The sequence below is a fragment of the Mobula hypostoma genome, chromosome 6 (assembly GCF_963921235.1).
Source record: "Mobula hypostoma chromosome 6, sMobHyp1.1, whole genome shotgun sequence".
NCBI lineage: Eukaryota > Metazoa > Chordata > Chondrichthyes > Myliobatiformes > Myliobatidae > Mobula > Mobula hypostoma.
The window spans coordinates 21293580-21316342 of record NC_086102.1 but is presented as its reverse complement, the minus strand read 5'-3'; the positions used below and the strand labels follow the sequence as shown (position 1 = coordinate 21316342).

Below are 22763 nucleotides of genomic sequence, written 5' to 3'. Positions count from 1 at the left end.
CTCAGCATCTCTTAACTACTTTTCTATGCATCTTAAATCTTGCAATATGGCCAATGATCTTCCTGCTTCAATTTCCCTGATTCCACAGTCAAATTCCCTTTAGTTTCAAGCAGGAAAAATAAGATGCAATCCTTTTCACAATTGATTATCTTTATATTGAGGCCACGCTTTTGAAATGTATACATATTTCCACAATTTTTACATTCTTCACAGGAATCATTGAAGTTGTCTTCCTTTTGCATTTACAGTTATCTCATTTATTACCAAATGTTACATATATTTCACTTGGTTTTTCTTTCCTTTCAATGGTTTCTTAAAATGATTCACCTGTGGTCCTCAGCACACATCCAATTACCAGCTAGATTTTCTTTCCAATTCAGTCAAATAGCAACACCTATTTCTGCTGTATTTAATTTTGAGAGCATGGTGAATACTTCTTTTCACTCAAAATGGGTGGACCTCAAGGTAACTGAATGATTTAAAGTGGTGATCCACTGTAAGTGCACAGCGATAGGCTTGCTGGCATTTCTCACAGAAACCAGTCACAATACGTTAAACATGCGGCCATGCACAAAGAAATCATTTAATACAGCCCAGCAGGATGCCAACGTTTGAATGGGGTGCCTGCAGAACACAAGGCCTTTATTATGATATCAACTGGCAGAACTCTATAAAACTGAATTTAGAAAAATAGTCTGTGAAACTACATTGGTATCTGTACCATGAGGTTGTGTTTAGTTGTTTGCCTGCCATCTTACGTTTTACTAAAAGAATGATAAATTAGAGCTTCAGTTACTTAATTCCATTGTAAATAAGAATATTTTGTAACTATGTGTAGTTCATGGGCTGATACTACATTGAAATGAACCATGCATCAGTGAATCAGTGTTGTACAAATATGTTCATGTCTATTAGTGGGGGAATCTGCCTGGCAGGTTGAATGTTCCCCTTGAAATTTCCAACCTTCAGCCACTTAACTTCAGTAAGTCTCAGGATTCTGTAGTAAACTTCACTTAGACTCCAAAAGCACAGCCGATTCTTCCTGGAATTCCCCAACATTATGTTATGGATCCAGCTGTCTTATCCTATATAATCAGGCTTGGCAATGGCATGTGAGGCCCCATTCATTTCAATGGAAATTCTCAGCTCACTGATTGTGAAGCAAAGGGAAATATTTTAATTATCTCGTTCTAATACCATGTTGTAACTTATTTCTGAGTGTTTTTTCTATATTTCTGATTACCTTTCTATATATTTTTTAAATATGTTATTCTTTCCAACTGTACTTGTTTTTAAAAGTCCCTGGATAACAGAGACATTTACCAACCATTAAACCCTTGAGTGTTTTGGCAGATGATGCCCTGCCTCAACTTTTGTCTACCGTCTGGAACTGTTAATACTGTTTGGGTCAGAGCTTCTGTACTATGATGTGTATAAAATCAGTGCTCACAATCATTATTATGGTTCTTATAGCCTTTGAGTTTTTAATAGTCGAGACAACTATTACTATTATAATCTATGTCATAGTGTTTGAAGTTTTATAACTGTAAGTATCTGCCCACAAATTCTTGGCTATTTGATAGCGCTAAATACACTATGGAGTCAAGTCAGCGCATTGTGTTCTGCGGCTGAAATTTATTCCATTCTGTAGCATACTTTCCAATGTGTTCTGGATCACTGCAAGGCTGTACAAAATTTTAAACTTTGTTCATTGAGTATTTCACAACTTTTGGAAATTCACAACAGTTGGAAACACACAAGGCTACAAGTTACATCACAGCAACATTGGATAAATAGTGCTTGTTCTGATGCCTTCCGTATGTTTGTAAAATTTTGGAACTGTCATGACTATATTAATCTTCAATGAATCAAGAAATGTCAATAAATTTTCTCAAATTTTGACCCACCCTTTCAGAAAACCTTACTGAGATCCGAGGAAAATATTTTTAACATGTGTACTCATCCAAGTCATGAATAGTTTGGCTGCGAACCTAGAGGGTTTAGAATAATACACCACTCAATGACTCTATTTGATATAGAATATAATAACGTTAAAAACAATAGGGGACTGTTCAGAAATAAACTTTTCACTGAGGAAAAAAGACTTAACTAGAGAGCTTTAATTGTTATCTTACCGCAGTAAAATTACACAAAATATTAAATGTTTATTACCCAATGGAAGATTTCCATTTCAGTCACCTAGGTCAGTCCTAAGAACTCCCAACATAATCTTACTTAAAACTTACAAGTTAGAAAAGGCCTTTATTGCATCAGTCATAGTTGCAGTAAAATTCAGATCATAGAGTGAAAAAGAAACAACAAAACCACAAATTCTGAACTGGTATATGATATCAAAGCTGAGGCAACAAACATAGATCATTACCTGGATCCATTGACCTGGTTAGGATTGTACTCCATCTTGATGTTCACTCTGGCTGGTGGCTGTGATAACCACTCCTGTTGAGGAACCCGTGGGCTAATTTTTGAAGTCTGTCCATAATCACTTGACGAGGAAGCTGTCATTTCCGTCTTGGCTAGGTGTGGTGTAGTGTAGGTACACTCAAATAAGGACTGATCTTCACTGACTACTGATAATGCTTCCTACGGTAAAGAAAGATATACAGGTCATGTCTGAGATTCTTCTTCAGAAATACGGTCTACATCTAAACGATTAAAGCATTACGTTTCAGTTTTGTTTACTGAGTGATTACCATTTAGATGGACAGACTTTTTAAATAATTTCTTCATGAAAACATATTTATAAAGTGAGAAAATATCAGAATATTAAAGAATTAAAGTCTTTTTCTTATAATTCAATATTACAAAATTCAAATAAACTGGCATTTAATTTTATAAAGAAAAGTAGGAACTTAGTTCTGTTTTAAACAGTGTTTAATTTAACTCACTGAGGATATACTTTTATTAAAAATAGCCTGATTCAAAGAACAATGAATTGAATGTCCATGTTTCTCAATACATAGGAAGAGGCATTCAACCTAATGAGCTCTCAAAGCAATTCCATCACTCTCATTCCCTCACTTATTTCTGAGTGAACTGTTCTCTGTTACACACTTATGAGCTCCCCTCAACTCTCCTAACAATTTACAGTACTTAAGCGAATTAACCTACAACAACATACCTTTAAAATCTGGTAGGAAAGCAGAGTGACCAGAGAAAACCCATGCAAGTACAAGTGAGAAAATAAAATAAAAATTAACAATAAAAATAAACATGAATATAAAAGACAAAAAGATGCTAGTTAAAAAGAAAGGTTAAGTAAGTAGCTTTTGAGATGGCATTTGAAAATGTCAACTGAATCTGCATCCCTTAAAGTTTTAGGTATGGAATTGCAAAGTTTAGGAGCCTAGTTCAAAAAAGCTGACCTGCCAATTATCACTTGAGGGAGATTACTTAAATTCAAGAGACTCACAGAAGAAGAACGGAGAGCTTAAGCAGGACTGTAAAGCGACAATGATTCTGTGATGTACTCCCATCCCAGACCATTAAGGGCTTTAAAAACAAGTAAGAGAACTTTAAAATCAATTCTAAATGATACAGGAAGCCAAAGAGAGTTATATGTTCCATCATCCTGGTGTTAGTTAAAAATCCAGCAGCGGCGTTCGAAATGAGTTGAAGTTTGTCGATAGGTTGTTTTGGAAGGCCAGTAAAAAGTGCATTGCAGTAATCTAGTCTATTCAATTTAAAGGTGTGAATTAATTTTTCAGCATCATTGCTTGACAGACATGGGTATACCTTTGCAATATCCCTTAAGTGTAGAAATGCTGCTCCGGTCACTTTCTTTATGTGGGATTTAAAACTGAAATCTGAATGAAGGAAAACATTTGGGCTAATTACTTCTGATTTTACGAGGGGAGCCAAGTTCCAAAGTTTATCAAGAAGTTTATCTTTTTTAGCTGCGGGACCAACCAGAAGTATTTCAGTTTTATCTCCATTTATTTTTAGGAAATTGTTGTTCATCCATTTGTTTATGGCAACCTTACCAGAAGTCAGAGAAGATAGGGTGTTATCATCATCAGACTCAACCAAGTTATACAATTATGTGTTATCTGCATAACTGTGGAAATCAAGTTTATGCTCTCTAATGATGTCTCCTAAGGGGAGCATGTATAAGAAGAAGAGTAAGGGACTACGATAGCTCCCCTGAGCAACACTAAAAGATACAGCATAGCTCTTTGACAATTGGTCTCCAAGGCAGACGAATTTTTTTCTCTCTAAGATATACGAACAAAACCAGTTAAGGGCACACCATAAAGACCAACCCAGTTCTCAAGGAGATCTAGGAGAATGTTTGTGGTCAATTGTGTCGAAGGCAGCATATAGATCTAGAAGAAATGGAACGGAGACTCTTTTGGCATCAGTGCTGAGCCAAAGTCACTGACAATTTTGATGAGGACTATCTCCGTGCTGCGGTTTGCTCGAAACCTGGACTGAAACTTTTATAGATTATTATTCTCATTCAGAAAGTTGTTGTGTTGGTTGAAAATAACTTTCTCAAGAATCTTGCCCAGGAAGGGAAGATTTGATATAGGCCTGTAGTAACTCACTATCAAGGTTTGGCTTTTTAACTAGGGGTTCGACAGCTGCAGTTTTGAAGGCACCTGGAAAAACTCCAGTTTCAAGGGATGTGTTAATATTTTTTCTAACAGAATTGAAAACACCATTACAGACATCCCACCTCTCCCAGAAGTTCCGGGAGTCTCCCGCATATTAGTAGTGGCTCCCTGATGCCCGCAAATTATATACAATGTCCCGGAAACTGATTTTTTTGAGAGCAAGTATGAGAGAACGTGCGAGAAAGAGTGAGAGAGCGAGCGCAAGAGCAAGAAAGCAAGCATGAGTGAGAGAGAGCGAGAGAGAGAGCGAGAGCAAGAGCAAGAAAGCAAGCGCGCGTGAGAGCGACCACGAGCGAGAGAGCACGCACGCGAGAGAGAGAGAGAGCGAGAGAGTTCCAAAAAAAGTCAGAGTGGCAGAGTGTTCCAAAAAAAGAAAATATAAAACATAAGTCACCCCAGACTACACTAAAGTGTACCCCTGCCTAATAGAGGTCAAAAATAATGACAGTGTTGCTCGCTGCACTGTTTGCAACAGTAACTTTTCTATTGCCCATGGTGGGTTAAAATGTAAAAGACATGTTGAGGTGAGTTTAACAGGTGTCATTCGTTCATTAGCATAGCTGATGTTATTTAAACTAGCTGGCTAGCTGCTAAGGAGCTATTCAATTGCAGACATCCCACCTCTCCTGGGAGTCTCCTGCAAATTGATGGTGCTACCTCCCTGAAATGAGTTTTTGCAGGGTGGGATGTCTGCTATTAAAAGGGTCACTAAAAAGTTTGGTAGAGACAAGGTCCAGACAGCAAGTTGGCAGTTTATTCTTTATAACAATCTTATAGAGTTCTGAGTCAGAAATACTTGGAAATTGTGACAATGTTGCCATCATTTTAAGAGGTTGGTTGTAGAGGTTACTAGTATTTGTAGCTATACTCTCCCTAATAGAGTCATTTTGCTGATAGAAAATATTGCAAATTCCTCACAATTTGTGGTAGATGCTTGTCCGAGGAGATTATCAGCTGGGGCAGGGATCAACAGTTAGTTTATCGTGGAAAACAATATTCTTGAGTCAATGCTATTCTCTGTAATAATATTGGGAAAATGGGCTCTTTTTGAAGCCAATATACAGTATGTGCTAGGAGGAAGATTAGTGGGGAGGGACAAATGGACAAGGAAATCACAGAGGCAGTGATTCCTGTGGAAAGCGGGGGGAGGGGGGAGGGGGGAGTGGGGAGGTAAAAATGTGTTTAGTGTTAAGATCCCATTGAAGGTGGTGGAAGTTGCAAAGAATGATGTGTTGGATGCTGAGGCTCATGTGGAGGTAGGTGAAGACAAGAGGAACTCTATCTCTATTAAGGTGGTGGGAAAGTGGGGTGAACATCGATGTCCCGGAAATGAATGAGATGTGGGTGAGGGTAGCATCTACGATGGAAGAAAGGATACCCCTTTCTTTGAAAAAGGAGGATATCTCTGATGTTCTGGAAAGGAAAGCCACATCCTGAGAACAATGTGGTGGAGATGAAGGAACTGAGAAAAAGGAATAGTATTTTTACAGGATTGAGGGTGGAAAGATGCATAGTCAAGATTGAGAAGATCAGCATGGGTGCATGAAGCAGCACCAACACAGTCATCACTGTAGTGCAGGAAGAGTTGGGGAGCATTGCCAAGGAAGGCTTGCAACATCGACTGTTCTACATAGCCAGCAAAAAGGCAGGCATAGCTTGTGCTCATGCGGGTGCCCATGTCAAACTCTTAAGTTTGTAGAAAGTGGGGGGAGCCAAAGGAGAAATTGTTGTGGGTGAATACCAGTTCTGCCAGAAGGAGAAGGGTGGTGGTTGAGGGGAACGAGTTGGATCTTTTATTTAGAAAGAAGTGGAGAGCTTTATGGCCTTCTGGTTGAGGGATTAAGTGCATAGGGACTGGCAGTCATGGCCAGGGAATTGAAAGTTTGTGGAGGAGATGGAGAGCCTGCAAAGTGTCACAGATATAGGTGGAAAAGGACTGAATGAAGCAGGATAGAAAAGAGTCAAATTATGCAGACATGAATTCAGTGAGTAAGAGTAGGCAGGGACAATGGGCCTACCTGTACAGTCAGGTTTGTGGATCTTGGGTAGGAGGTAGAAATGAGCAGAGCAGGGAAAAGGGTCTATTTGTTTGGTGGCAGTGGATGGGAGTTCTCCAGATTTGATGAGGTTCATGATAGTGTCAGAGACAATTTTCTGATGGTCCTGAGTGGGGTCCTTTTCAAGGAGTAACTAAGAGGTGGTGTTTGAGAGTTACCGCTTGGCCTCAGCAGCAAGGTAGATGTCAATCTGACACACTACAACAGAACTCCCTTTGACTGCAGGTTTGATGGAAAGGTTGGGATTGGTGTACAGAGAGTGGAGGACACTGCGTTCAGAGAGGGTAGGGTTCAAGTAGGAGAGAGGAATGCTGAAATTGAGCTGGTTGGTATCTTGTCAGCAAGTGGAGATGAAAAGATCCAGAGCAGGGTGTCCAAAAAGAGGAAAAGGGTAGGAGACAAGAGAAGAGGTCATATGGTGTGGGGAATTTTTACCGAAGAAGTAGGCTTAGAGACAGAGACAACAGAAGAAGAGCTCAGTGTCATGGTGGGCGTGGACTCACTGAGGGATCGACGAATGGGGATAAATGTAAAGTCCTTGCTGAGGCCAGCATGCTCCACCTCAGAGAGGGGAAGGTTGGAAGTAATGGTGAAGATATGACAGAGATGAAAGCTGCGATCAGTGGGGGGAGAAGAGTTGGTAGCATATGAGGAGGGAGGGTTGGTGTGTCCAGAGAAGGTAGGGTGGGAGGACAATGGAGGCTTTGAGGACCCAAGGGGTGACAGGGAACCATGAGAGAACCGGGGTTGGAAGTGGTGGTGGTGGAAGGGGAGCGCGGGGACTCAGCCACATCAAGGAAGTTCTTGGCCTGGAGGTGCTTGTGGCTGATGTCTGAGCTGGAAATGGAGTGAGATGCCACATAATTCATAGCCAGAAGGCATCCAGAATCATTGGATCCAGTGTTGGCAGCTCTGGTATCTGCTGTCTGGGGGTAAACTCTTCTTGATTTGCAATTACAGTGTATCATTCTTCCTCTTGGCTTCTTCCACGATGACCATTAATGCCATGGCCAAGAACCAATGTGACCCTTGATCTTTGGTCTATCCATAAAATTGATTGTAATATATGCCACCACAAAAAAGCTGTAAACATTCAGCTTACAAGGCCTAAACCTATAAACACAAGAAAGTCTGCAGATGCTGGAAATCCAAAGCAACTCACACAAAATGCTGAAGAAATTCAGCAGGTCAGGGCACTTCTATGGAATTGAATAGGTAGCCAATGTTTCGGGCTAAGACCCTTCTTCAGGTCTGAGAAGGAAGGCAGAAAGTGCCAGATTAAAAAGGTTGGGGAAGGAGAAGGAGAAGAGCTAGAAGGTGAAAGGTGAAGCCAGGTGGGTGGGAAAGGTCAAGGGTTGGAGAAGAAGGAATCTGAACAGAGAGGAGAAGGAGGAGGGGAGCCAGGGGTAAATCATAGTAGTGATAAGTCAAATGAAAATTGCATGCTATTTCCATACTTCCATCATGTAGGGTTTTCAGTACCAATGCCCAGATTTGCTGAAGGCACTAGGTGGGGCAGAATTTTACCTTCTGCAACAGGCATGCATAAAAGTGTATCTACTACAGCATATACAATCATGTCAATACAGCCAGTAGCTGATACTAGTAACTAGAGTTTAATTATTTTCCTTATATATCATAATCTGTAAATAACACAGTACCTTTAGAAGTCACATAAGTAAGTGTAAGTTTAATAAATTAAGAATGAATTATGACACTTGATGTAGTACAGAAACATGCTGTAGTGGGTTATTCAGGTAACAGAATTGTCACCATACAGATCAGTTCAGAATCCAGCATTTTTACAACTTGTTAAACTACAAACATGAAACTACAGAAACAGTGTAATACACATTAAGTGAAAATATTGGTCTTTTAATTAAAGGAGTTCACCAGTTAGCAAACCATTGCTCAGTTAGTCAGGTCATATTATTCAAAGCTTAAAGAGAATGCAAGCCAACAATCCCGCCCAGCATTATCACACTTGTCTCTTGGTGAGAAGATAAAAATTAAGCACAGGCACTGAGAAGATAAATTGAGGTGGAACCCAAAACCCTTCTTTACTATATCAATATTTTGTTTTACAAAGCAGATAGATTTAGAAGACATTTATATTATGACAGCAATAATTACATTTCAAAAATATCTCTAGAACTCTAGACCAATCCTGGAATTATGTATCTTACATTATAATTGTGAGTCCTTTCTTTTTTAGAAATTCTAGTTTAAATCTGTCATAAAGGAATATCCTACAGAAAAGATATCAATAAGATTGAAATAATGAAGAGATCTTTTCAAAGGACGTTGACTGGACTTGAGGATCTAAGTTATAGGGAAAGGTTAAATCGGTTAGGACTTTAGTCCCTAGAGTATTGGAGAATGAGGGAAGATTTGATAGGGGTATGCAACATTAATTATGAGGGGTATAGATGGGGGTAAGCAGGCTTTTCCCACAGAGATTAGGTGAGGTTGGAACTAGAGGGCATGGGTTAAGGTTGAAAGGTGACATGTTTAAGGGAAACATGGGGGGGATCTTCTTCACTCAGAAGACGGTGGGAGTGTGGAAGGAGCTGCCAGTGTGATTGATATGGATTCAATTTCAAGATTTAAGAGAAATTTGGATAACTACATGTATGGGCGAGGTATGGAGCTCTATGATCCAGGTGCAGGTTGACGGGACTAGGCAGAATAATAGTTAGGCATATACTAGATGGGCTGAAGGGCCTGTTTCTATAGTGCTGTAGTGCTATATGACTCTATGCTTCTGAATCAATTATTCAGATATTGATTTGAAATACTGTTTTACTGCATTGTTTGCCCTGTGCTGACTGTCTCCAAAACTGTATCACGGTGACATGGACCATAGGAACATAATTGATTCTCAATCAGATTTTTGAACAACTGAGGAGAAGTAGACAGAAAAAAATGTTGAAATGTTTTATCGGCTAATGCAGCAAAATACTAGTGTACTTAATTTTTTAAAAACGCTACAGAGAAGAGCTCTTGTCAAGAGTAGTAAGAAAACCATTATCTTTGTCATCAGGGAAGGAAAACAGCCAAAATAACTGCATGTGATTGATTTGTCGTGACATTAAGCACAAGAATTCAATGGTGTTTATATGATACAAGATTTTGTTTTAGAGCAAATTATCCCTCCACATTCTTATGTTGTGGAAACACGGGAAAAAGCATTCCCAAAACATTATTTAATAGAATTTGAAACCAATTTGAAGTTGTTAACATGTGGTGAAGTTACAAAAAGAACACAGCTCAACAACATCTAAAATATCTAGCACCAGTTAACAGATTTCACAGCGCAAAGTTGATGTCAGGAGGAACCGAAAGCGAATCATGTACATCTTGTACAGGAACAATCTACTGACACAATGTGTAGAACACATTGCGGCACGGCTATAAGGTTTGAAGAATATTGTGTTCATGAAATCTTGTAAATGCCATACTCTCATTCATTATCAGTGCCTTCAAATTCAAAGTAAATTATCAGTAAAGAACACATTTGTCACCATACACTGCCCTGAGATTCGTTTTCTTGCAGGCATTCACAGTAGGTACAAAGAAACTCAATAGAATCAATGAAAAAACTACACACAAAGACCTACCAGCCACCAATGTGCATAAGAAGACAAACTATACAACTTCAAAAGCAAAACTAATAATAAATATATAATACTGCGAACATGCGTTGTAGAGTTCTTGAAAGTGAGACCATAGGTGGCGGAACACATCAGTGTTGAGACGAGTAAAGTTATCCACGCCAGTTCAGGATACTGATGGCTGAAGAGTAATAACTGCTCCTGAACCTCGAAACATGAAAATTTTATAATCATATTTTTTTCTCGCAGCTAGCAGGCTGGAGTAGGAAATCCGTTGTGGAACAAAGTTTACCAAATTTAGTGGGCAACCTTTTGGTGATTACAATTCCAAAAGCCTGTTCTTTCCATTGACATTCCTACTAATAATAAGTCAGTGATCCCCCGTGGTGAAGCGCCGAATGAACCGTACTGTTTTGTATAACTGCTCTTTCCAGAATTCAACTGGATAATATTGCTGAAAGATTCAGCTGTTTTTCCATTGCTAAGGTCCAATTTAGTCTAAAAACTTAGATGTTTTATAATTTTCCCATGAAAACGCAGCTGAAAACCATGCCATATAGCGATGGAAATTATTGTGGAATGAATTGTACCATACAGTCTGAGTATAAACCCGAGTATTAGGATACAGGTCATAATGACATGAGCTCCAAAGTCAGGAATATAACATTAACAGATGTTCAAGTACTCTGTCAGAGGTAAGGACTGAAAACTGAATCAGGCCAAATTAACAATGAGCCATTTTGAAGCAACTGCTTAAAGAATCAACTTTTTCAAAAAGTACTATCTTGCCTAGAACATGCACATAGGTTCTGGTGTCTCAACCAGACAGTCTCTGTATAGACAGTTCACGTCGATGACAATTGCTTGATCTGCCATTCTTGCTTTCTTGATTCACACGCTCTCCGCCAGAGCCAATAAAGGAAGCTATTTCATAAGCTTCACTTACTTCAATTCAAAGTTCTAAGTAAATTTATTATCGAAGTTCGTATATGTCACCATGGGATTCACCTTCCTGCAAGCATTCATAATTAAACAAAGAAATGCAACAGAATCAATGAAAAACTACACACAAAAACTGACAATCAATGTGCAAATAAAAAAAATCTAAAATATGCAAATAATACTGAGAACATGAGTTGTAGAGTCATTGAAAGGCAGTCCATAGGTTATGGAATCAGTTCAGAGGTGAGTGAAGTCATCCTTGCTGGTTCAGTAGCCTGATGGTTGAAGGGTAACAACTATTCCTGAACTTGGTGGTATGAGACCTAAGGCTTCTGCATCTCCTTGCTGATGGCAGCAGCAAGAAGGGAGCATGACCTGGTCATGCACACTGCTTGCTTGTGGCAACACGGATGTGCTCGTTGGTGGGGAGGGCTCTGCCTGTGATGTACTGAGCTATATCATCACATTGCTTGTTTCTTCATATCTCCAGCTCTCCTTCAGTATACTTGTCAGACATTTTAATTGCAATTCCCATTCCTGTTCTGACACGTTGGTCCATGGTCTCCTCTTGTGCCAAGATGAGGCCACCCTCAGGGTGGAGGAGCAACACCTTATATTCCGTCTGGGTAGCCTTCAGCCTGATGGCATGCATATCAATTTCTCCTTCCAGTAAAAATATCCCATCCTCTCCCCTCTTCTATTCCCCATTCTGGCCTCGTGCCTTTTCTCACCTGTCTTTCACCCCCCCCTGGCTCCCCTCCTCCTTCCCTTTCTCATATGGTCTGTGCTCATCGCCTATCAGATTCCTTCCTCTCCAGCCCTGTATGTTTCCTACACACCTGGCTTCACCTATCACCTTCTAGCTACCCTCCTTTTCCTCCCTCCAACTTTTTGTTGTGGCATCTTTTCTCTTCTGCCTGTACTGCTGAGTTTCTCCAGCATTTTGTGCATGTGAGCCAATTATTTTATTCTACCAATTTTCACTGCTGTCATTCACCTTGTTTCTGCTTGAGAACATTGACCATATTTGTCTATAGCACAGAGATGATACTTTAAGGGGCATTCACTAATTGTACAACCTTTACAATGTAGACTCATCGAACAGACTCCCTGCTGCAGTAACTAATGCTGCACCGATTAACAACCTCTAAATAAATATGTATAGGATAAGCAAAGACTGGCCTATGCCTTCCAAGCTGTCCTACACTTCATATATTCATTCATTTTGAGGAATCATTGTATGAGAGTATTTGCTAACCAAATGTAAGCAACATTTATAGTAATTTTCCCAGTCATAATGGAGTTAAGTCAGTTTCTCTCACAACAGCTGCTGCTCATTTTATTGAGTACTTCCAACATTCAGTATTTAATGAAAGATGAAGTTTGAATGTTTTGTGTGACTGAACTCTGTGGGGCTTCCTTCCAAAGAAACAATTTCTACCTATTCAAACTGCAGGAATATGGAATCCAGCATATTCCATTCCAAGTTACAATTTATCCTTACCACATCTAATCTTACTTTCAAATAGATGTTCTTATTAGAGGGTGAATCAATACCGAATTGACTGTTATTTCCTTGAATTCTATCCACAAGTTATGTTAAGCACTCTTGGTAAAATGATTAACCCCTTAGCCTTTGGTTCAATGAATGCAGTGAGAAGCAATGAGATAATATCTATGCTTACATCCATAATTGCCAGCATTTTAAATGATTGGCATCGAGGTTTTTTCCCTAATCTTTCTCTCTCCTATCAAATTAAGTTGGGATGCACTCATCAAAAATCAGGTTCAGCACTTTTCTCTTAATTTTCCTCAACTGAACAATTACCGAAACTCTGGTTCAGGTAGGAGAACAGAAGGACAGGCTGAGTAGCTCCAAGCATATCTTAAAAATGGGCTGCTAGCAACATAGGACAGAATGCATGTTAAACAGGAGAAGTGGTATATTATAGATCGGGATAACTGACTCAATAACCTGCAAAGCAGATTAATGCTCTACATTTATTCCACAACTAATCAGAATCGGAATCAGGTTTGTTATCAATGGTAAATGTCACGAAATGTGCTGTTCTGCAGCAGCAGTATAGTGCAATACATACAAAGTTCACTATACGATAAGAAACATAAAAATAAATAAGCAGCTTAAAAAGATAGTAAAATAGTGAGATCATGTTTATGAGTTTCATGAGCCATTCAGAAATCTGATGGCAGAGGGGAAGAAGCTGGTCCTGAAACACTGAGTGCTTGTCTTTAGGATCCTGTAACTCTGGGGCCCACAGAACCCTCAATTAATGGTAGGGGTCCACGGCATAAAAGCATTCGGAAACCTATGCTGTAACTCCTTCCTGATGGTAGTAATGAGAATAGGGCATGTCCTTGATGGTCGTCATCATCTGAATCCTTAGTGCCTAGCATGGGGCCTCCACAAGGGTCTTCCATTTCTGCCAGTCTTTCGCTCTGCTGCTGGCCGTTACCCAGTTCATGCCTACTTCTTTCAGTTCTGCTTCCACAGATCTTTGCCACGTCATCTTGGGCCTGCCCCTACTTCACTTTCCCTGTGGGGTCCACCTTAGTGCTACTTTTGCTAGTTGATCATTTGGCATTCTCATTACATCAGACATCCCACCTCTCCCGGAAGTTCCGGGAGTCTCCCACATATTAATAGTGGCTCCCTGATGCTCGCAAATTATATACAATATCCCGGAAATCAATTTTTTTGAGAACGAGAGAGCGAGAGAGAGAAAGCAAGAGCGAGCGAGAGCACGCCATGGCAGAGTGTTCCAAAAAAAAAAATATAAAACGCACGTCACCCCAGACTACCCTAAAGTGTACCCCTGCCTAATGGGGGTCAAAATAATGACAGTGTTTCTCACTGCACTGTTTGCAACAGTGACTTTTCTATTGCCCATGGTGGGTTAAGACTGTAAAAGACATGTTGAGGTGAGTTTAACAGGTGTCATTCGTTCATTAGCATAGCTAACGTTATTTAAACTAGCTGGCTAGCTGCTAAGGAGCTACTCTATTGCAGACATCCCACCTCTCCTGGAAGTTCCGGGAGTCTCCCGCGAATTGATGGTGCTACCTCCCCGAAATGAGTATTTGCAGAGTAGGATGTCTGTTACATGGCCCAACCTTCTCCATCGCCTTCTTTTCACACAAACTGAGATTGATTCCATATTGCAAGATGTAAGCAAGTCTTGGTTTCCGATTTTCTCAGGCCAGAAGATCTTCTTGATACATCGTAGACATTTTGTCTGGAATGTGTCAAGTTTCTTGCAGATGTCTTTCATCATCTTCCAACATTCACTTCCATAAAGTAGCACGCTTAGGGCATTGCTTTTAAAAATTCTGATTTTGGTGTTAAGTTTGAGTTGTGTGGATTTCCAAACTGCATTGAGGCTGCCAAGATCTTCATTTGCTTTAGATAGTCTTGCTAATCCTTGCTGGTGAGGAACCGTAATGATGGATGCCATCTTCTTGAGGTATCGCCTTTTGACTATGAACCCGATGGTGGAGGCTAGTACCCATGATATAGCTGGCTGAGTTTACAACACTCTGATCTTGGGCACTGGTGTCTCCACACCAGATGATGACGCAACCAGTCAGAATGCTCTCCATGTATATCGGAAAAAAATTTGCTAGAGTCTTTGGTGACATACCAAATCTTCTCAAACTCCTAATAAAATAAAGTTGCTGGCATGCCTTCTTCATAATTCGATGAATCAAGTTGTATCATTAACGGGAGGAGAAAACAAGAAAAATCTCCATTTTCAAAGATGGTCAAGACAAGTGAATGCTATGGAAAAGGTTGAAACACTTGCACCATGTTCATTCAACAGTGCTGAATGGATGACCTATTCTGGCAAACTTCCTCCAATACAATTCTCTCCAAGCAAATGCAACAAGCATTTCAGAGCACTAACCAGTTAAAATCACATCCGCAGAATTAAAGACTCGCCCACCAGAATTAGCTGCATCTATAGCCAGGGTATTCCAATGCAATTATGACACTGGGTTCACATGACTATGTTGAAAATTGCCCAGGTATGCCCCGTACACAAAAGCAGGTCAAGTATAATACAGAAATCTACTGCCTAATCAGTCTAGTCTCAATCATAAGCAGAGTGGGTTTTCTCCTGGTGCTCCAGTTTCCTCCCGCAATCCAAAGACGTACTGGTTAGTAAATTAATTGGTCATTGTAAATTGTCCTGTGATTAGGCTAGTGTTGAATCGGGAGTTGCTGGGCAGCACAGCTCAAAGGGCTAGAAGGGCCTATTCTGCACTGTAACTCTAAATAATGTTTTTAAAGTTATGGAATGGGTCACTGACAAATCTTTCAAGCAGCATTTAATCTCCAGTACCATATTATCCAACACCCACTTTTACTGTACCACTCATTATATTTTGGTCTAATTGTGCCCAAAGTTCTAGAGCCAACATGAGAGTGACTGTCTCAACATTGAGTTAACATCAAGAGATCCTGATAAAATAGATCAAAGAGTGTCAAAGGGAAACACTCCAGTGCTTGGACCCATACCTTACACAATAAAAAAGTAGCTGTGCTTCCTGAAGATCAATCATTTAGGCCTCAGGACATCACAGCATATGTCTTTGAGGGGAATGTTTAAGCTTAACCATCTTCAGATACTTCATCAATGAAGAAGTGAAAAATGTTTGGTTTAGGACATTCCAAATGATGATTGCACAATGTTCAATTTCATTTGTGACTCCTCAGAAAATTTAACAGTTCACCCCTGAGCGTGGCAAATCCACAAACGCGGAAGTCTTTCAGCATTTCACTCGCTGTAGGTCTGAATCTGGTGTGTATGGGGTGTCCAGAGAAGTGTGCACTTCTGGTGAAGGGGCTTGCCATGTCCATTCTAGGGCAGCTGACACATTTCTGGTTCCCACCAGACACTCAGCTCTCACCTGTTGCTCCAAGTAGCTGTTTGCACGTGACAGCAGACACACCCTGATACACTGCTTCAACAGGTGGGCTAAACCAGGTAAGGATAGCCAGAGGGCCTCACACCATGAGATACGGGACATGCCTATCGTAGCATGTGAACTCAGCTCCAGTGCACTGGGTGGATGAGATCAACGGTGAGATCCAGTGGCCAGGAAGATGGTTCTGCAATGCATTGTAGAGATCAAAGGGCATGACAAGGCACAGAAGTCATGGTTAACCACTGCAACCAAGGAAGTTATACTGATACCACTGAACCCAGACTTCCAAGGTGACGAAAGTGGAACTGCCCCAGTGCAACGGCATTTCCACTTTAAGAACTCTCCCGCACAGTTTCCCTGTCATCATCAGATACTATGGACAACCAGCACAGACCTGAATCGACAATAGGAAACACTAAAAATTGAAAGAATCAGAGTAAGAGCTGATCCACCAGCAACTAACTCATATGCTTTCAGCAATCGTATAAAATGATCATACCAAAGACCGCCTCTAAAAGATAAAATTTCTTCTCATTATTGTTCTAAATGACTGACCCCTTCTTTTGAAACTGTGACAAACCCTCACCACCAGCTCAAAGCCTCCCCCTGCCCCACACGCCAAAGGAAACATTATCACTACATCTATCCTGTAAGATCACATGTACTTTCTGTATTTCAATGAAATCACCTCTCATTCTCCTAACCTCAAGAGACTTTCTGCTGTAGAACACATGGAAGGTGTTGGAGAGCATTTCAAAACAGCAGTGGTAAAAGCAGAAAATGGAAACACTCAATAGATCAGGCAGCATCTGTAGAAAGAGAAACAGTAATTGTTTTAAGACAAAAAGCCATCATCCAAACTGAAATATCCCTGTATCTTTTTCCGTGGATGCTGCCTGACTTGCTGGGTAATTCCAATGATTTCTTTTGTGTTTTTTTTTCAGGTTTCCAGCATCTGAAGATGTTTTAAATATATGTATCTCCACTACTGCAGCATGGTACCAAAATGACACAGCATGTCGTGATCTGCCTTTTCAGTGATCATCAATACATTCTACAGTTATTTAACTACCAGGCATCCCTGCAAAAGACTATAAAGCCTACATACTTACATCAAAGATGTATTTTTATCAAAGAATTTCATTTGCACAAGTGTGGCAGACTATAACATCTAAATTTATTCTTACTGCTTGGAAAACGGTCATTGTTCTTGTCCCAATGTGCGCTGGTGAGGGAGTCTAAGACCATAGGACACAACTTCAGAATAGAGAGACGTCCATTTAGAATGGAGAAGAGGAGGAATTTATTTTGGCAGAGGGTGGTGAATCTGTGGAATTCATTGCCACAGGTGGCTGCGGAGGCAAAGTCGTAGGGTATATTTAAGTCAGAGGTTGATAGGTTCTTGTTTAGTCTGGGCATGAAGGGATACAGGGAGAAGGCAGGAGATTGGGGCTGAGAGGGAAAATGGATCAGCCGTGTTGAAATCACGAGCAGACTCGATGGGCCAAATAGCCTAATTCTGCTCCTATATCTTATGATCTTATGGCAATATTGGAATCCAGGTGCGGAGGAAAGACAGATTTCAATGTAGAGACAGCGATGAGAGTTTATTCATATTAATTCCAAAAGAACATCAGTAGCCCAGCCAAATGACACTGTGTGAAGTAACATTCTCAAAACTAGGACTCCGTGATTAGCGCTAATTGTGTGTGTCTGCCTAAGTAATACAAGTAATACTAGTAACATGAAATCCCTGAGCCTATAAAAATAAACATAGCAAACTTAAACAGAAAACACTAGGAGACAACATCACAAAGCGTGAGTCGCTTGAGAAAAAACACAAGGAACTCTAAAGATTAACGACTCTCATGAAACAACAAATAACCAATTCAGGTGCTCTAAAAGCCTTGGAGACCAATACTTTCTGGTGTCCCACACAGGCTGGAAGAAATCATTATAGTTCTGTGCTGGAATTAGTAATCCTCTCGACACCTTTAGGTAAAGCCATGGGAATGGCCTTGAAACTACCAGAAATGGAAATCTCATAGGACAGAAGATCAGTATGTGGGAAGTGGACTGACTTGCATGGTTACAGCACAGTTCAGGCTGTTCATCATGTTCTCATATGGAATAAGTGGCTATATTATCCCCAGCCTGTCCCCAAGTAGTTTAGAGTTTTCCAGGTTTCACTGGAAGGTTAAAACCTGGAATTTCATCACTCAGGGTGGTTTGTGGTCAGCCAAGTGTGCAACATTTTTTAAAATATTTCTAGCTTTTATTAAAATAAATCTAGGTAAGTATTATATCAAGATAACATACACACAGTAAACTAAATGTGGGTTAGCACAGATCTGCAAGCACAAATTAGACATAGGGTATGATCCAATATTGGGCCGTGTTGGGCTTCATTTGGAACATGGCCCAGCATTTTAAGCTCCAAACCAAATATTGATTTGCCTTGACAACACGTATGGTGCCAAGAATTACCAGGCCAACATATGGATCAACCAGCCATAGGTTGGCCTGGTAATATGGCTGCTACAATACAGACGTACATTTTAAAAGAAAGCTGCCTGAATTATTTATCTAAGCAACACACACAAAGTGCTGGAGGAACTCAGCAGGCCAGGCAGCATCTACGGAAAAGAGTAAACAGTCAGGCAGAGACCCTTCATGAGGATTTCCAGCATTAGCAGAATCATTTATCTGTCGGGGGAGGTTTGAAAGAAGGGAAGTGATCTCCCCTTATGTAATGATGTGTAATGATGCAATCATGAAGAAAACACAAGAGTGTCTCTAATTTGTTAGGATTTTGAAGGCATTTAGTATGTCATGAAAGACTCTTAACGATTTCTATAGATGTACAACAGAGAGCATTCTGTCTGGCTGCATCCCAGCTGGATATGAAGGCTGTAATGCAAAGGCTCAAAAGAGGGGGCTGAAGGTTGTACAGTCAGCTGGCCCCATCATGGGCACAACCCATTCCACCATCGAGGACATCTTCAACCAATGATGCCTCCAGAAGGCAGCGTCCTTCATTAAATCACCTGGACCAGGTGGACTACATCCCACAGTCCTGGGAGAGGTTGCTAAAGAGATAGCAGATGCATTGGTCATGATCTTTCAAGAATGACTGGATTCCGGCATGGTCCCAGAGAACTGGAAAATTACAAATGTCACTACAACCTTTAAGAAGGGAGGAAGGCAAAAGAAAGGAAATTATAGGCCCGTTATCCTAATCTCAGTGGTTGGGAAACTGTTGGAATCTATTATTAAGGATGCGGTTTCGGGGCACTTGGAAACTAACAATAAAATAAGTCAAATTCAGCATGGTTTCTGTAAAGGGCAATCTTGCCTGACAAATCTGTTAGAGTTCTTCGAGGAAGTAACAAGCAGGGTGGACAAAGGAGAGGCAGAGTATGTCATTTACTTGGATTTTAAGAAGACATTTGATAAAGTGCCACACATGAGAATCCTTAACAAGATAAAATCCTATGGCGTTCTAGGAAAGACACTGGCATGGATAGTGGAATGGCTGACAGGTAAGGGGAAGCGAGTGAGAATAAAGGGGGCCTTTTCTGGTTGGCTACCAGTGATTAGTGGTGTTCCTCAGGAGTCAGAATTGGGACCACTACTTTTCACATTGTTTGTCAATGATTTAAATAGTGGAAATGATGACTTTGCAGCAAAGTTTGAGGATGATACAAAGGTAGGTGGAACAGTAGGTAGTGCTGAGAAAGCAATACAATGGCAGCAGGACTTGGACAGATTGAAAGAATGGTCAAAAAAGTGGCAGATGGAATAATATTGGAAAATGTATGACAATGCATTTTGGTAAAAGGAACAGTAGTGCAGACTCTTATCTAAATGGGGAGAAGGTTCAATTATCAGAAGGGATGTGTTGTCATTGGAGAGAGTCCAGAGGAAGTTCATGAGGGTGATTCTGGGAATGAAGGGGTTAACATATGAGAAGCGTTTGGCAACTTTGAGCCTGTACTCACTGGAATTCAAAAGAATGCAGGGGAATCTCATTGAAACCTACCGAATGTTGAAAGGACTAGATAAGGTGGATGTGGAGAGGATGCTTCCTATGGTGGGGGGTATCCAGAACTACTAGAGGGCACAGCCTCAAAATTGAGGGGCAACCTTTTAGAACGGAAGTAAGGAGGAAGTCTTTTAGCCAGAGAGTAGTGAATCTGTGGAATGCTCTGTCACGGACTGAGGTGGAGGCCAAGTCCATGGGTATATTTAAAGCAGAAGTTGATAGTTTCCTGATTGGTCAGGGCATCAAAGAATATGGCAAGAAGGCAGGTGATTGGGGTTGAGTAGGATCCAGGATCAGCCACGATGGAATGGCAGAGCAGACTTAATGGGCTGAATGGCCTAATTCTGCTCCTATGTCTTATGGTCTTATTACGGACTGTCAGAATCCAAAACATGTTCTCTTCTCATTATTACCATCAGCAAGGAAGTACAGGAGCCTGAAGACCCACACTCAAAATTTTAGAAACAACTTTATCTCCTACGCCATCAGATATCTGAATAGCCCATGAAACCATGAAAACAACATATTTTTCCACTATTTCTTTATTTTTGTAATGTAATTTATAATAAATGTAATTCTGATTCTGTAGCTCAGGGATGTTACCAATAATTAAAACATTAATTATTTATTTGAAAAAAAATGTGGACACATACAATTTATTAATGGATATTGCTTGAAAGTGTGAAAATAATTCATTCCCTATCCAGATTTCTGCACACGAATGAATTTTTAATCTCCTGTAGGGCTTGTTTGACAAAATTCCTTTTTGGAGTTTTATAAGAAATTGTTTAAAGTTGGTCACTTAAGAAATTTTAAAAGAGTACTTTTTATTCCAGTGGCCAATTCTCCTTTCCATTCAAGCTTTTTTTGACCTTGAATGTATTTGTGTCCATTTTTTTATAACATTGTTGCCATGTAACTATTTCCTGCACTCATATCCTTTCCGACCTCATCCAAACCCCAAGAAAAGCAGGAAAAGCAAGTGAGAAACTTGAAAATGACTTCCACTGAAAAATAAGCAGCAAATAGACAAAAACTGCAAGTATCAGGGGAGTTGGAGAGCATTATGCCCAGGATCAGGACTTTTAACCCTTACAGGAAACTTTGAGCTCCATTATAAAATAAATGACACTGAGGCAAGGACTTGTTTGTTTAAAACCGAGAATTCAACATCTGGTAGAAGGTTTAAAATATGACAATATTAGCAAGATGAATCATGCATCCATCATAGAATCTCATATTACACTGCAAGATATGAGGAACAAATGTCAATTCTCTCATCGTCATCCTTCAACATCCTTCTCAAATTCATTAGCTTGAAAGACTTTTAGCACTTGAAAGTTTATTAAAATAGCACTGCGAGGGGAATCCACGCAGGACCATGGGGGAATGCTTTCTGATGTATGCAACACTTTACTAAGAATAATCAACCCTGAGGTTTCTTTACCTTTACGTACAGAAACTGTACATTTGTTGCAAAGTTGTGCAAGGGATGGGAACCATGCAGAATAGTTTTCTGATGTGATCATTGGGAAGGGTGGGTGGTTGGCAAAGGGGTCGGACATTTCAAGTGATGGAATTGGTTTGGGGCAGGTTTACTCTCGAGTGACGGACAGACTATGGGAGTGAGCACTGGAAGCCTCTGTTGCCCAAAGACACCACGCTGTCAGGTATAGGCACCTCATCACTGTGGATCAAGATGCTCCTACCTAGACAGAAGAACTTCTGTTGACATGAAAGATGCCACTGTTGTCTATGAAGATCTAGGGCTTGCTTCATTGACAGTGGTTCACAACTTGCCCTGTGGTTTTGTGTTGAAAGCCTGCTCTATTTCCCGAATTGCATATTCATATTGTCATATCACAAAGGTGACGGCAATTCTGAAAAATGTGTCCATTAATGTCACTGCTGCATGTTCAGCAGTCTCATTTTTCAAAGCTCACTCCTCACCCAAAGGTCCAGACTAAGATAGCAAAGTCTTCCCCCAGTTACCAATTGCTTCCAGACAGCAAATATCCAAATCAAAAATAAATCTATTGAGCAGTTTATACAGACTTTGTACCATTTTAGAACATAGATGAGAACTATTGGAACAGACTCTTCTTCCCTCAATGTCTGTGACAACTTGTTGCCAAATGAACCTTCCCCTCCCTCTGCCTCTGAGAGGGACAAAAATACATGTCCTGTAGTAGTGAAAGGAATGAAGTATCTTATCAAATATGGAAAGGATGAAAAACCTGTTTAGAAATATTTAAGTGTCACGAAAAAGAAGACAATTGGGGCAAAACAAGTCAGATGGGAATTAAGATTAAGGTCAGAAATGATAGGGCCCAGATAACTAGGAGAGTCACAGGGCTGGGGGAGTTTGCTACAATGAATAGAATCAAGCCTGTTCAGGGAATTAAAAGTGGACAATGCTGTTTAATAACGAGCCAGAGTGGATGAAGTGATGGAAGGGGACTTAGTATGAGTTAGGACAAAAGCAGCAGGATTTTAGAGGACAAGTTAAACGGGGCATTGAATG

The 22763-nt window shown here is 40.3% G+C and overlaps 1 protein-coding gene across 11 annotated transcripts in view; it reads right to left on the bottom strand.

The window, feature by feature from the left end:
- erg (ETS transcription factor ERG) overlaps nucleotides 1-22763 on the bottom strand; it is a 301473-nt gene that overhangs the window by 79601 nt on the left and 199109 nt on the right. For all 11 annotated transcript variants that reach the window (XM_063050372.1, XM_063050374.1, XM_063050373.1 and 8 more), the window contains one exon: nucleotides 2384-2601. In XM_063050372.1, coding sequence (XP_062906442.1) covers nucleotides 2384-2601 — 218 coding nt within the window. The remainder of the gene's footprint in view (nucleotides 1-2383; nucleotides 2602-22763) is intronic.